The 15,505-nt window shown below is 53.1% G+C and overlaps 1 protein-coding gene across 1 annotated transcript; it reads right to left on the bottom strand.

The window, feature by feature from the left end:
- Positions 1–9,820: 9,820 nt before the first annotated feature.
- On the bottom strand, positions 9,821–12,555 carry LOC124958436 (uncharacterized). Its single transcript, XM_047516468.1, has 5 exons — positions 12,545–12,555; positions 11,423–11,755; positions 11,082–11,180; positions 10,183–10,249; positions 9,821–10,081 (listed from the first exon to the last, which is right to left on the bottom strand). Exons 1-5 carry the CDS (start codon positions 12,553–12,555, stop codon positions 9,827–9,829), a joined length of 765 nt encoding a protein of 254 aa, XP_047372424.1. The 3' UTR covers positions 9,821–9,826.
- Between the last annotated feature and the right edge of the window lie 2,950 nt (positions 12,556–15,505).

The following is a 15,505-nucleotide window of genomic DNA, read 5'->3' as shown; positions in this document are numbered from 1 at the left end:
ATCCATCCGTCCCCCTCCTCCACTCCTCCTTGACCTGGGCCTCCGCTGGCAGGTGCAGACATTGCTCATCCCTTCAGTTGGAAACTAGGCCCATCCTGGGCCCTGGGGAAGCAAAGTCCAGACAGACAGCCTTGATCTTATCACCAGCCCATCAGTGTGAGGAGTACACACCTTCCTTACGAGGACACGGGGATGGACACCACCAGGCAGCCACCCAGCGGCCCAGGTCAGCTGATCAGGCTGAGGACCAGACACGGCCGCCGCGCCCGCTCCTGGAAGGGTTCAGTCCTTTGACCAGGTGAAGTCATAGACGGACACCTGGACGAGAGCTCGTGACATCGGGTGTGTGACGGCAGCGCGTGTGGTTGACTTTGGGAGCGCCGCTCCGGCTGCGGAGTCAGGGCTGGGCTGCGTTTTCTTCCCATATCTCGGACTAGACTGCGGGCGGACAGGCGCCGCTTCAGGTCCTCGAGCCTGGCCAGCAGCTCTGCCCCCACCCTCCGCCCTCCGGGGAGGTCGCCCGCCGCTGCGTCCTTTCCACCCTCGCCTCCCTCCTTGTCCAGTCCCAGGCCCTTGGACGCTCTCAACCCCACGGGTCCTCTCAGCATCGGTCATGTTCACTGGAAAAGCCCGCCCTGCGGCCCAGGCTGCCCTGTCCCTCGCCCTTGAATGTGCCCGCAGTGCCGCCTGACCTGCCGGGCCCTGAACTCTCCTGTGCGCCTAGATGGCGATTTCTGAAGTCTCCTCTCTTCTCAAGTCCCAGCACCTCCTCCACCTGTCTCAGCTGATGGCCGCGCTTGCTAGGTCACCCAGAAAACTAGAGGCAGTCTGAGCGCAGATCTGCCACTTCACTCCCGCCTTCCTGGCTCCGACCGAGGGCCGTGGCTCTGGCAGTCTCTGGCCCTGCCCGCTCATGTGTCCTAAGGCTCACGCTGCCTTAGGACACATCTCCGTCCACCTCTCCACCCACTCGTGGGCTTTCACACCTCTTTTGAATAAAGCCTCTGACCCTTGCCGTCCAGGAACTGTCTGATCTTTCTGACCCGCTTTATAGCCTGAAGTCCAGGCTGGGCTTCAGTCCCTCCTTCCCCATGTTGTCTCCAAGCCGCTCCACTCAGACTGCTCTGCGGAAGTTCAGCTGTCCTTCAAGTTGCTGAATCCACGGCTAGATTCTGCAGCCCTCCTCCCTCTCCTCTTCCTCTCCTCCTCCTCCTCCTAATCCTTCATACTAAGGATTGGCCAGGGGGCTCTGTCACTGAACTACCCCTCCAGCCCCTTTTATCTTTATTTTGAGACAGGATCTCACTGCGTTACACGAGCTGTCCTGGGACTTGCAACGCTGGGCCTCCTGAGTTCTGGGGTGGTGGCATGTACCACTGTGCCCGTCTTCTCCTTGACTGACCTGGAAGCAGCAGGTCACAACCTGTCAGCCTGACTTCCTTAGACACTTCAGTTAGCCAGGCGTGGTGGCGCACGCCTCCAGCAGCTCAGGAGGCTGAGGCAGGAGGATCTCGAGTTCAAAGCCAGCCTCAGCAACTTAGGGAGGCCCTAAGCAACCCAGTGAGACCCTGTCTCCAAATAAAATATAAAGAAGAGCTGGGATGTGGCTCAGTGGTTAAGAGCCTCTGGGTTCAGTCCCCCATACCCCCCCAAAAAACAAAAACAATACCTTAGACACTTCAATCTTTTGGCTTCCAGGATCTAGCAGTGGGCCTGCTGTCTCTCCCTCGTGTGTGGTTGCTATTTTGTCCCCTTTGTTGGGAATTCTTCATGTCCTGGCCTCTTTCTGTCACAGAGACCCAGGACTCAAGCTGTCTTCTCTCTATACCCATTTCCTAGGCAATCTCGCCCAAGCTCATGGCTTTACATACTGCGGTGGCCGGCCTCCAAGCTGGCCTTGAAGGACAAACAGAAACTGCACTGTATACGCCAAGGTAAGGTTCTAAAAGACATTGTGGCTCTTGCCAGGTGAGGTGGCACACACCTGAAATTCTAGTGACTCAGAAGGTTGAGGTGGGAGGATCACAAGTTCAAAGCCAGTCTCAACAAATTAGTGAGGCCCCAAGCAACCTAGTAGGACCCTGTCTCAAAATAAAAAAATTAAAAGGCCGAGGATATAACTCAGTGGTAAAGCTCCCCTGGGTTCAATCCCCAATACAAAAGAAAAAGAAAAAAAAAAAAGAAAGAAAAAACCCATCGTGGTTTCTGCCTGGCTGTCCCTTGGATCCTTTGCCAGCTGCCATGTTATGAGCACACTCAAGCAGCCCTATGGACGGGCCACAGGCTGAGGAGCCATCTGGGAAGGGGGTCCGCCAGGGCCCGCCAGGCCTTCCGAAGACTGCAGCCTCACTGACATCTCAATTGCAACTTTGCAGGAGACCCTGAGCTTGGACCACCCCATGAAGCCACTTCAAAATTCCTGGTCTTCGGAACTGCGTGAGATACTCAATGCTCATGAGTTTAACCTGCTAGGTCCGTAGTGACAATGGCCAATACATATGACCAAGTGGAGGTTGAAAACCCCCAAGTTTATGTCTCCAACCTGAGCCTGTCCCCTGAACTCCACAACTGCTTCCAGTTGCCTACTTACATCCACACTGGGGTGGTCAAGAGGCAACTCTGAGGTCCACCTGGCTCCTCCTCTTCCTCCTCTTCCTCCTCCCCCACGTTGAGGCTGCACTTTAACAGCGACTCCATCTTCCAGTCACTCTTTTTATTCCTCTTTCTCTCATACTCTACCTCTAGGCGGTCAGGACAGTGCGTTGGCTGTACCTTCAGAACAAATCCAGAATCCACCCTGGTCCAGACTCCTCCATCTTTCCCCTGGATTGCAGCAACAGTCTCTCACCTGGTCTCTGATTTCTTTCTTGTCCCTGTCCCAGTTCATTTTCTGTTCCTCTAATAGAACACGGCCCACCCAGTGAAGTTTATTTGGCTCACAATCTGGAGGCTGGGGAGTCCAACACTAGCCAGCAGTTCTCAGGTCGCATTATCTCATGGTGGAAAAGGCCTCTGGGCATGGCGAGGGGACAAAGCACAGGGGCACACTTGCTGTTAACAACTGGCTCTCAAGATTACGAGCCCCACAGGAGGGTGGGGTCCTGGCGACCTACCCATCTCCCAACACTGCCATGCTGGGAATTAAGTTTCCAACACATGAAACTTCCGGGGGACATGTTTAGACCCCAGCATCCCCCTGGGTCCCTTCTCCACACAGCAGTGACCTTTCAAACGCAGCCTCCGAGGCTCACTGGGCTGCCGTGGCCCTGGAGCCCTTCACGTGGACAACCTCCCTTCCTCCTCCTGCCCGCATTCACTCTGCCCTTCCACTGTCCACTGACCCTGCCAGGCACCTCCTAGCTCAGCACTGTCAATGTGGCCACCTACTTTGGGGAAACAGCAGAACAATCTGGTGGGGCAGGAAGCCTGCGGGAGCAAAGGAAGGAGAACCCACACCCCTGAAGCCTGGCTGGGGCCTAGGCAGACCACCAGAAAGTGCAAAATAACCAACACTCACTGAGCACTAGCACCGAGTCACCTCACGCTCCAGACGCCACCAGTCAAGTGCGTCACCAGCCGTTTTGCTTGGGAATAATTCCTAGGAGCCTAAGTCAATCCAGGGCAGAGAGGTCAGAGGAGGAGCCACAAACCTGAATTTCTGTCCTCTTGGCTGGTATCTCCTTGCAGTGTGCTCTAAGCAGAGATCATCCCTGCCTGCCCAAGTCACACCAGAGAGAGTTCTACTTGACTGGCCTTTTACCATTGTCAGAGCTGAGGCTCTGTGAAGTTAGAGGTTCAGACGCCCCCGGGGTTGGGGATGTGACTCCGTGGTAGAGTGCATGCGGGAGGCCCAGAGTTTGATTCCCAGCACTGAAAACTGAAAACAAAGAATGTGTTTGTGTGTGTGTGTGTGTGTGTGTGTGTGTGTGTGTGTTTCTCTACAGGTCTGGGGCTGGGGTGAAGCACCTGCCTAGAGTGCTGAGGCCTGGGTTCAATCCCCAGCACAGAAGAAAAAGACCTATAGAATATTCTCCTAATTTGTATCTAATTTAGCAATCTGATTTCAGGATTTCCTCTTTTTTTCCCTCTTGACTACATGTTAGATCTTTCTTCCTTTCTTTCTAAGGATTGAACCCAGGGGTGCTTAGCCACTGAGCCACATTCCCAGCCTTATTTTGTATTTTATTTACAGACAGGGTCTCACTGCGTTGCTTAGGACCTTGCTAAGCTGCTGAGGCTGGCCTTGAATTCTCAATCCCCTGCCTCAGCCTCCCGAGCTGCTGGGATTACAGGTGTGTGCCACCACACCTGGTTGCATTCTTCTTTAAACTGGCTTTGCCATCTCACTGTCTCTCTTGTTAAATAGTTAAAAGGAAAAAAAAAATAGCATGCACCAAAAACCTGAAGTAGGCTCATTGTCTAATTGTATAAAAATTCTTTTTCTTTCCTTCCTTTTTTCTTTCCCTGTACAGGGATTTAACCCATGAATGATTTACCACTAGGCTCTATTCCCCAGTCCTTTTAATTTTTTTTTTTAGCTGTAGATGGACACAATATTTTTATTTTATTTATTTTATGTAGTGCCGAGGATCAAACTCTGTGCCTCACACATTGTTAGGCAAGCACTCTACCACTGAGCTACAACCCCAGCCCCTTAAACTTTTTATTTAGACTCAGGATCACTAAGAGGTCCAGGCCGACCTCAAATTTGCAATCCTCCTGCCTCAGTCTCTCAAATCATGGGAATTATAGGTGTGTGCCACTAGGCCCAGTTCAGAATTGTTCATAAATTTCTGAAAATTAAATCTTAACTATACTTATCCACACACACATTCATATCCCCGCTTACCTAAGAATCACGAGACACTAGACAGAATCCCCAGAGCTGAACACCTATGGAGGGCAGCAAAGTCCTAGGAGTAAATGCAAAAGGCCAGAAGCAGACCTCAACGGATTCAGAGAAGCCTTTTATTCATTTATGGACTCAGGCACCGGTGGGGCTCATTTTCCAGATGCAAAAATGGCCCCCGTTACAAAGGGGATTTTGGGTTTATAAAGTACCATGAGGATGGTTTAATCATTGGAAGCCGCACACATGCAGTTTGGGCAATTAGGGGCTAATTGTACAGGTTACAAGGGTGAAGGCTGAAACTCATTGCCTGGGGAGATAGGAATCTGGATCCCGAGGGACTAGTACCTAAGAGAGACAGCATGTCCCTCTTGGTGGTCGGTAGGAGAATGTCTTTTAAAGCCTGGAGTTTTTCTGGGGATGGTGTGGGAGCTGGGGGTTAATGGGATGCCTAAACATGGTACCCCAGGGGAGCAGAGCTGGGCCTTAGATTGAGAAACCCAGTAGCCCCAGGAGGCCAGGGAGTTAAGCAGGATGCTAGTGTGACGCGTGGAATGTTTGGAGGAAGGGCTACAGAGCAGGAGGTCATCCACATACTGTGTAAGGTGGCTAGGGGATAAGTTTAGGGTGGCCAGGTCGCACTGGAGAGCCTGGCCGAAGTAGTGGGGGCTAACCAGGAAGTCCTGCGGAACAAGGGTCCAGGTGAGCTGCTGCGAGAAGTTAGTGTTGGGGTCTGTCCAGGTAAAGGTGAAAGGTGTCTGAGGCAGGACGGAGGGGATAGTGAAGAAGGCGTCCTTCAGGTCTCACACTGAGAACTGTGTGGTGGAGGCCAGGATAGGAGGTGAAGCGGGTAAGGGTTGGACACCACGGGAGCAACTGCCTCCTTGATTTTTCTGAGGTCCTGGACTAGTCGGACTGGCCATTGGGTCTCCTTACTCTGAGGATGGAAGTCATGAGGCAAGTAGGTTGGCACGAGGAGTTTGGCCTGTGACAAACGGGAGATGGCAGCTTCAAACCTTTGAGGGTTGAGGGGGTTAAAGGATATTGGGGGAGGGTTACATAACGGGCAGGGCCTCTCAGTTGGATGTGAACTGGGGAATGGTGTTTTGCTATTTTAGGTTGAGAAGTATCCCAGACTGTGGGGTTAATTGTAGCAAGTAAAGGACAACCGGGAGGCTTAGGGGGTGTAGGGACCGGTCCTGGTCAGTGTGTATTAAAAAGATGGTAGTGGGGCTGGGGAGATAGCTCAGTCGGTAGAGTGCTTGTCTTGCAAGCACAAGGCCCTGGGTTCGATCCCCAGCACCGCCAAAAAAAAGAAAAAAGAAAAAAGATGGTAGTGGACTTTAAAGGGGGGATGATAATGGAGGTTTTTAATTTGTGAAGGAGATCTTGACCCAATAGGGGGACAGGGCAATGTGGCATAATTTTAAAGGAATGGGATAACGAAAGGGATCCAAATGCTCAAAAAGGGTGGGTTGTTTGCAGTGGACATGCAGGGGTCCCTGGGCCCCCCATATCTGGGGTGTCTGATTTAAAAGTATATCCATACCATTCATTCAAGAGCAAAAGGCTTGCCCCACTATGGACCGCAAATGAAGCTGCATGGCTGTTCACTGTCCCTGTGACCCGGGGCTCCTCCGATGGGCCATCAGAGGTGGCAGGGGCAATGGAGCCCGGGCCCCTCATTCCAACAACTCAGTGAATGGGACTTGGAATCGGGTGGCTGAGCTGGGGGAAGGGTGTCCTTCCCTGAGGACAATCGCCTTCCCATGTCCCCGTTGTCCACACTTGGGACAGGGTTTGGAGGGGTTCTCGGGCTAGGGCAGGCTTTTGCCCAGCATCCCTGTTGCCCGGATCGGGCAGGGTCCGGGAGGTAGATGGGTGGGGCCACGAGCCGTGGCCACGGGGCTTTCCTCGGGCTCTGGACAGATTCAGCTTTAAGATGTCGCCCTTCCTCCTTTTTGGTCGCTTCTTCCTGACTGGTAAAAACTTTGAAAGCAGTATCTAAGAGTAACTGCTGAGGAGACTCAGGACCCTTCTCTAACTGAGTTCCTGGCGATGTCAGGTGCAGACCCGCTGATAAAGTCAAAATGAAGAGAGAGCTGCCACCAGGATTGTGTATACTCGGTGACAGCCTCAGCAAGCCGGGCCATAGGGTGGGGTTTTCATCAGGTCCCTGAGTAATTTCCTTTATCTTTCCCAATTAACTCGAGTGTGAGAATTTTTTGTCATTCCTTCAAGGAGGCAAGTGACCATGTGTTGGAGTCTGAGGACCCTGGGCTCTTCAGGCCGACGATAAGTCCCATTAGGTCAACTGCAGGGATAGCAGCGCCTGTGGCCGGATGGACATTAGGGTTTGGCCACGTAGGAGGTCCGCACGATCTTCAGCAGCCTGCCAAATGCGTGTGCATTTGGGGTCAGGTGTGCATCAGGGGTCAGGTGGGTGTTATATGGACACACCTGCGCACATAGGGTGGTAGGCCCGAGCCAAGCGGGTGAACGCCTTCCTATATTTAGCAGGGTTTTCGGAAAAAGATCCCAATCTATCCTCTATTGGGGACATATCTGTCATGGAGAAGGGAACATGGACCCGGACCATACCTTCAGCTCCTGCCACCTCCCGGAGAGGGAGCATGTGTTTTGCTGGGAGATTTTTAGGCCTTGTGCAGGGAGGGGAAGAAAAAGGGAGGGGGAACTAGTGTTTGGGGTCTGGGGAGGTGGATCTGATGGCAGGGCAGCTGCACTTTGTGGGGAGGAGTCAGCTATGGGGGACTTTGCTGAGGAGTACTTGATGGGGTAGCAGTGGGACCTGATGGGGGGAGGTCCTGATGGGGGGCCATGGGACCCTGGTATCTGTAAGAAGGAGGTTCATCTGCTATTTCTGGGGCTGTAAATGAGGGAGAGAGTTGTGAGTCTGTAAGAATTAATTGCAAAGAAGGACAAGTTTTGTATAATAAGGGGTTTGAGCAAAGGACAAGAAAGGCTTTGAGGTACGGGACCTTGCTCCAGTTGCCATTTTGCAATGAATGATTTTTTAAGTTTTGGAGAATTTCTTGATTAAAGGTTCCATATTTGGGCCATTGGTGCAGATATCTAATTTGTAATGTGGCCAAGTTGGAGTGCTGAGCTTAATGAGGCGTTTGATTTTGAGGTCAGTTTGGGACTAAAGGGTCTTAAAATTGCTAATGAAACAACCAAAGGGGAGCCCTGTGGAATTGACTGACATTCCCATGTCAGGGGGTGATCAGGGTGTCAGACTGAAACCAAAGCGTCCCCTGGATTCATTTCAACACCAAGCTGGACAGTGCCATCAGAAACGGGGGAACATTTTCACCCCAATTTCAATGGTGGGGGACCCCTGGGGTTCCATGGGTCAAAAGACGTGGGTCTCAGGGCAGTTGTCTATCTGCTTGAGACCAGACGGTTGGACAGTTTTACCTCTCTGGAAAATTTAAAGGCTAGTGTTGGATGCAGGAACAAAATGGCAAGAGGTCTCTGACCCTGAGGTCTGCAGGGTATCTAGAAGGAGGGAGTGGGGAGAGGATACCAAGGGTTAGGGGAGGGGGTCAGAAAGAGGACGCCTCCAGCAGCACTAAAGGACTCCATACAAGTCCTTGCACCATCCACGTAGCATAGGCCGTGAAAACCTAGCCCAGGGTTGGGGTCGGTTTCAGGGAAGGTGTGGAGGGTCTCTTTCTGCAGGGTGGGGTGTGCATAGTCAGTTTGGGGATTCAGCTCTAGTGTAAGTGGTGGTTGGAGGGACCCCTGACTTCAGAGGACATAGGGGTGCTGGACTCTCAATGGTCACTCCCTAAGTCTCATCAGCCGTTTAACTTAACTATGGGGAGAAGGAATGGGTTTCATGGGACGGGAAAGGCACACGTTGCCTCACACCCATTTCCAGTTCAGGAGGATGGCTGCAGACCTCCACGGATGCAGAGAAGACTTTATTCACTCGGGGACTTGGGCGCCACCAGGGCTCATTTTCCGGATGGGAAAATGGCCCTCAGTTACAGAGGGGCTTTTAGTTTCATAGGGTACAATGAGGATGGTTTAATCATTGGAAGTCACACACGTGCAGTTTGGGCAATTAGGGGCTAGTTGTACAGATTACGAGGGTGAAGGCTGAAACTCATTGTTGTCTGGAGAGATAGGAATCGGGATCCGAAGGATGAGTGCTCAGATCTTGCCCATTGTTTTACTTTCTCTGGGATCCATTGTTTCCCAGGTTTTCAATATTTGCTGTGCCTCCAATCAGAACTAATTTGCCATGGGGGAAGGTCAAAGTCCAGGGCCCAGCATTCAGTATTCGTCCCTTTCCCTCAGGGCCCACGGTTATTAGGAAAGGATTTATTATTAGGAAAGGATTTACCAGGAGGTCAATCCCTGGCTAGTTTCCCCTCCCTCCTCCTGGGCTGCATTATCCCCCCGGGGGTTTTCTTGCAGGAATATTATTTCCATAACCCTTCACTAGGCACAAGCCCTCAAGCTCTGAGAGCCAAAATCCAGATGCACCTCCAGTCCTAAAGAGTGTGGGGCCCTAGGGGAGTTCCCTCTACCTCTCTTCTCCCCATCGCATAATCTACCAAGGGGAGGTGGCTTATCCAAGGCCACAAGATGGGTAGTGGCTCTTCCCACCCCTCCCTGGTATCTTTCTGCACTTTGGAGTTAGAGCAGGTACCTGGATCTCCTGGGGGAAGGAATGGGAGGAGGGAACTCAGTCCCCTTTCTTGTCCCACCCCAATGCTTACCTTGGGAACATCACCTCTGAGTGAGTCTAAGGGCAGGGCCATGAGTGTAGGGGGCCAATCAGGGAACAGAAGGAGGTTGAGGAAGTCAGGAGGTGGTCCAGAGACTGGCTCACTTCAGAGCTGGTGGCTGCTTGCCCCCCACCCAAGTCCCAGGCCCACAGACACAAGGTGGAGTTGCATTGCAGCTGGGAAGTTTATTGCTGGGACCTAGAGAGTTGCTGGCCGATTACGTGGCTTCTGACAAAGTGCCCAGTCTTTGGCCCTCCCAGGTCTGACTTTGGTTACTGTATATGTGGCGGGGAGGTGGGACGGCAGGCCCAGCAGCACTGCCTTCTGGGGGAGGGGAGGCTGTAGAAAAAGGTGTGCTTGTGGGAGGGCTCGGCCTGCCACTGGTGATGGGCGGGAACGGTGGAGCCTGCAGGGTGGGGCTCCCTCCTGCCAGGCCTGTTTCCCTCCGCAGGGTCTGGTACAGCAAGGTGGGCTGGAACACAGGGGTGCAGGGCCGCAGTGGGTAGTGAGCAGCAGGAGCTGGGCTGGGAGGCAAGGAGGAGGCAAGCAGGGGGGCTGGGCTGAGGGTCTCACCAGGTTTTGTAGCTTCTCCCCCAAGGTCAGGTTGTCCGCTTGGGTAGTGATGAGTGCCTCCCGAAGCCTAGGGTTGAAAAAGGGAGCCCCTCAGCGCCCAGGCTGTGGTCCCAGGAGCCCCGACCCCGGCCTCCTGTATTAGCTCTGTGACCTGGCGCATCTCCCTGAGACCCGGGTTTCCTGCAGGCCCTGTCTTCTCAGCACCACTGTTGGGAAAAGGCCCGTGCTCCCCATAAGACTCGGCAGGGCCCCAGAGGGACTGATCTTGCTTTTCCCCCACTTTAGCAAGAGGAGGACAGGCGGCTTCATTTCGTGGGCTAGGCTGCAAATTCTGAGGTTCCCTTGGAAGGGGATCAGTGGCAGAGGGTGGCCACCCCTGTGGGCTGTGACAGAAGTCTATGTGGCTCCAGGTCACTGAGGGTCAACGTGGAGTGCCCAAGCACTCCAGGCCAGCTGTGGATGGCAGCATCATCACTCAGATCCACGGTCAGGGGAGCCCGTGGGTAGTGCTGGGGGAGAGCTGTCAGGCCCTCTGCCACCAGGTGGGGCCATGACCCTGGCCTTACCACGGAGGGGCACGCAGCCACGGGATTGTGCAGACAAGATCCCAAGCCCAACATCTGGAGAACAGTCTGTCTCCCCGAAAGTCTAGCCCCCCGCCAGTTCCTGGACAATTAAAGGCAGGGGATGGTTGCTGATGGGCAGCTCCTAGACTGCCTACCAGTCCTGCTGTGTGGATGTGACAGACTGAAACTGAAGAGCTGTGGCCAAATGTGGCCCACACTTGTGCAGCCCGTCCTGCTCGTGTAGAGGGTAGGGAGGAGGGAGGGGTGAGCAATGACTTGAGCCTTCTGCCATCAGCCACAGTCCTGGCCTTGTGGTCTGCCTGCCGGGCTCACCTCCTGCAATCATTCTGCAGATTCCTCATCTCCTTTGAGGTCCGGTGGGGGCCCCAGTCTTCCTGATCAAGGAACAGGTTCTCCTGGATCTCCGAGTCCCTGGGGCAGGTGGGCAGTGAGTTGGACCAGAGGATCTGGAAGCTGGGCAAGGGCCAGAGTAGGGGTGCCCAGCCCCAGGCCCAGGCTCCTGGTGTCCTGGCTGCACAGCCCAGGGCGGAGTCCTACCCAGGTCTGGATGTTCCTGTGGGGAGGACACACCCTCTGCCCTCCGCTTGATTCTCATATACACACACACACACACACACACACACACACACACACACACACACACACGGCCTTACGATTCAGAGCCTCCGGGTGCGTTCAGAAGTGTAAACAGGAACGTGAAGGCAGGTTCTGGCTGCAGGTCTAGCTTTTGCTCTGAAAAAGGTGGCTTTGCCGAGAAGGTGCTGCGATGACTCCAGTGACTTGAGGCTGCTGCGCGTGCCACAGCCCTGCGCGGTCCCAGCCCGGGGAGGAAGGTTGTGGTGGGAGGGGTGGATGAGAGCTGTCCAGGACGGTCTCCCGTTCGCTGGGCCCAGACTCCCCAGTGGCTGAGGCCACAGCAAGAGGTCAGGTTTTCACCTGGGCCCAGGAAGAACCTCTCCAGTCCTCCTGCTTCCCCTGCCCTCTGCCTTGGGAGGCCCAGTGTTTGCTATCACCTCAGTGTTCGACTCCCTGGAGACCTGAGGTTTAGGCTTTTCCTCTTCACCAGCCTGCACTGCTGGATTCAAGACCTGCTTGGAGTGGGTTCCTTGCCTGCCCCTGAGAGACTGAGGGAGACACAGGCCTGGTTGGTGATCCACACCCACCATGCCACCAGCCTGCCTTCCCTGGGGCAGCGTTCATGCCTCCCTGTCCAGCAATCTAGAGCCTGCAGCGTTGTCAGAGTCAGCAAATACTACACAGCGTGCCTAATTAGTTTTTTATATCTTAAAAACGCAGGCTTTGTGTATGTGTGTGTGCACGGTGCTGGGGATCTAACCCAGGAATTTGCACACAGGCATCAAGTGCTCTCTCACTGAGTTTGACCCTCAGCCCAAGACCCTTGCTTTCTAACCCACCTAACTGTCCACTACCATCAAACAAGTTTCTACTCAGACTGACCATAGACTTCACTTCCTGACACCATCCCATACTTGTCCCTGAGACCATGTTCTTAGTCATGGTCACTCCCACCTCACTGTCCTCTCCACTCTGCCAGTGAGTCCTGTCCACTTTTCTCTGCTGAGGAAGTGCCCCTCCCCCAGCACCCGAGAATGGGTCCATGGGGGTGCCATGGATGAGGCTGAGCCTGAGGACGTTTCATTTCCACCTCTAGAGGTGGTGTGAGTCTACCAATGGGACTAGAAATAGCAATTTCGTCCCAGGTCACAAGTCTGAAGCTGTGGGTAATTCAATGCTTGCCCCTCCTGTTCTCCCACCTTCTTTCCATGCCGCCATCATGATACCCATGAATGTTCTGGCTGATGCTCTCAAGAGCAGCAAGAGAGAGGCAAACACCAGCCTCTCATCAGATTGTGTTCCAAAGTCAGTGGTTGCTAGCTGTGATGATAAAGCATGGGGACACTGGCAAGTTTGAAATCACTGATGATCACAGAGCTGGGGAAATTGTGACCCTCACAGGCAGGTTAAATGAGAATGGAGGGATTAGCCCAGATTCGATGTACAACTCAAGGATCTAGAAAATGGTGGGATCATCTACCCCCATTCCGTCAGTCTGGTTTCCTGAGACCGATGATCTCAGCTGGCATTACAGACCACAAGGAAGCAAGACAAAAGCACAGGAGGGAAAATCCCAGGGTCCTTTTTCTAGGAACCTAATACATCTATTACACATGCAACTATAAAACAATACTATATTTTTATAAAATATTATTAAATGTATATACTATTTATTTATAATATGTATAAAATAACTTGATGGGAAAAAAAGTCATGTCAATAGACAAGATTGTCACCATTTTCACCCTCAGATTTTTCAGAACCCTGTGTATCTGTTGGCCATGTGACTAAGGACAAGCTGTGACCTTAAATGTAGGCCATCTTTGCCCTGAATTCTGTCTGGGCCTGAGGGACCTGTGGGCTTCTATGCATGTGCTCTGTGTCGTATGGAAACTTTCCAGACAGTCACAGTCCTGTGCACGTGGTGTAAACAGATCCCTTTGTAGAGTGTCTTGTCGCCCATCACTCCAGGGACTTGCCGAGCTTCAGGGCAGCTGCTCAGAAGCACACATCTGTCATCAGGGAACCTGGCAGAGTATAATGAGGTCCACTGGCAAGATTCTTGCCTCTGATCACTTTGCTTTGGAAACTAGGTTTAACAAAACAACTTTAAAGAAGATAAAAATAGTTCCCAGCCCACTGTCTGTGGCATGGGACTCAGGCCAGGTCCTGAGTGTACAAACCCCGAGTTGTCTGAAGTTTCTGGGGAACTGACACACCCAGGTACGCAGATGGCTACGGTGCAGGGAGAAGGGGCCTGTGCAGAAAGCCCGGGTGCCAGCAGAGCCACGATCCACTGCAGCTCCAGAAAGACTGCCCAGAGGGGGTGCAGCCCGATCCCAGTGAGGCGGGATGCGAAGGCAGAGGGTGCAGGAAAAGCAGGATGGTTGAGGGCACATGTGCACAGGCGTGGGACACTCCACTGGTGTGAGCAGGTAAGGGGCTATGGCAGGGCCTTGGCCGTGGTCCACGGTGAGGAGAATGCAGGGAGGTCTTGGTGTTGGTCTACGGAGTTGTCTGGGTCATAGTTTGGGGGGTGGGGGAAAGAGGTGCACTGCGGGCAGGAAGCCAAGAGCCTCAGGAGTGAAGGAGAGGCAAAAGCAACTGCTGCGACCACACTGCTGTCTCAACTGCTAACGCCGAGGAGGATGTGCATGGGACCATGGAAGCCGGCCCCGGGATGGCAGGCACCCATTGGGTACTAGCAACCCCATGTAGAGTGGCCAGTGAAATACAGGATATCCAGTGAAATTTAAATTTGGGATAAAGGACATTCATTTTTGCTTTGTATAGCATGTCCCAAATATTGCTTAAGACATACTTGTATTATCAAATAATTTATCTAATTTTGGATATCATTATCCTAAAAACAAGAAAAAACATAAGCCTCAAAGAAGCCGAGCGAGCCAGGTGCAGCAGTACACACCTATGACGCCTGCACCGCCAGAGGCTGAGGCAGGAGGATCACAAGTTTGAGACCAGCCTCAGCAACTCAGTGAGATCCTGTCTTAAAATAAAAAGTGAAAAGGGCTGGGGATGTGGTTCAATGGTAAAGCGCCCCAGGTTCAATCCTGGGTACGAAAAAGAAAAAGAAAGTCCAAAGAGGCCAAGTGACTTGCCTATGACCTCAGAGGAGTCAAAGGGTCAGGTGGATCAGCAAGGGATACTGTTGGAGAGCTTGCCATCTTGTCAGTCACAGTGGCAGTGCAGGGGAGAAGTCCATCTGGTCTAGACCAGATGTGGGAGGAGAGGGCCTTGGGCCAGAGCCTCAAGCAAGGGCTGGCAGCACCCAGGGCTGAGTCGGGGTGAGAAGGCAGGAGGCTATGTGGCCCTGAGGTCACTGGTTACTTCTGTCAGGGCAGTGACTTGAGTGAGCCAGGGCACAGGGAATAAAAGGGAAGGAAGCAGGTCTCTCGAGCTCAGACTCAGGAGGGAGCAGGGGCTGCGGCCCCGAGATGCTGTCGAGACTGCTGGATGGCATCTGTCACAATAAAATGAGAACCAACTGGTCAGAACTTGGAGGAGAGAGAACAAAGTTCCGGAGATGACAGAACTCAACTCCAGGGTGGAAAGCTGGCCTTGAAGAGGGACCTGTCTCCCCTGGGTAGGGGAAGTGGATGGTTCTGGGGAGAATTTCCCGACCTCTTCTTTGGAAGGCCAGAAGGCAAGAACAAAATAAGGGTTGGTGGCACCTACATTACCGTTCCTGAGCCTTACCACAGAGCAACTGGGAGAATTCCTAGGAATTGGCCTGTCTGACCCTTTCTCCAGGGGCTCCTGCATCACGTACTGCTGAGCGGAGTCCAGGCTGGGCCACCGGGTGAGGGCCACAGGCTCCTTCAAAGGAAAGGGAACAAGGCTGCACTCAGGAGGGTATGTGTTCCCAGGTACCTCACCCAGACCTGCTTTCTTCCCCTGAGGACAGGGATGAAAGAAACAAGACCAGGGTGTGGGGGCAGGGATCTACCACAGGGCCAATGAAGAGAGGCAAGGCTGGCAGCCTGTACAGAGGGATGATACTTGTGAATATCCCAGGCTTGGCATCCTGGGTCTCATGTCCTGGGTTCTGCCTCTGACATAATAAAAGCACACTCTGTGAACAGGCAGAAACTCTTTAATCAGGTCTGTTTTATTTTAAAACAAAATCCCAGCTTTTCCTT

This window comes from Sciurus carolinensis, chromosome 11 (assembly GCF_902686445.1).
Source record: "Sciurus carolinensis chromosome 11, mSciCar1.2, whole genome shotgun sequence".
NCBI classification, from domain to species: Eukaryota; Metazoa; Chordata; class Mammalia; order Rodentia; family Sciuridae; genus Sciurus; species Sciurus carolinensis.
The sequence above is the reverse complement of the archived record's forward strand: the minus strand, read 5'-3'. Positions and strand labels throughout refer to the sequence as shown.

Coding starts and splice junctions, on each gene's coding strand:
- LOC124958436 (XM_047516468.1), bottom strand. Junction 11,181..11,422: donor GCACCCGGAGGCTCTGAATC/GTAAGGCCGTGT, acceptor CACCTGCCCCAG/GGACTCGGAGATCCAGGAGA. Junction 10,250..11,081: donor CTGCAGAATGATTGCAGGAG/GTGAGCCCGGCA, acceptor TTTCAACCCTAG/GCTTCGGGAGGCACTCATCA.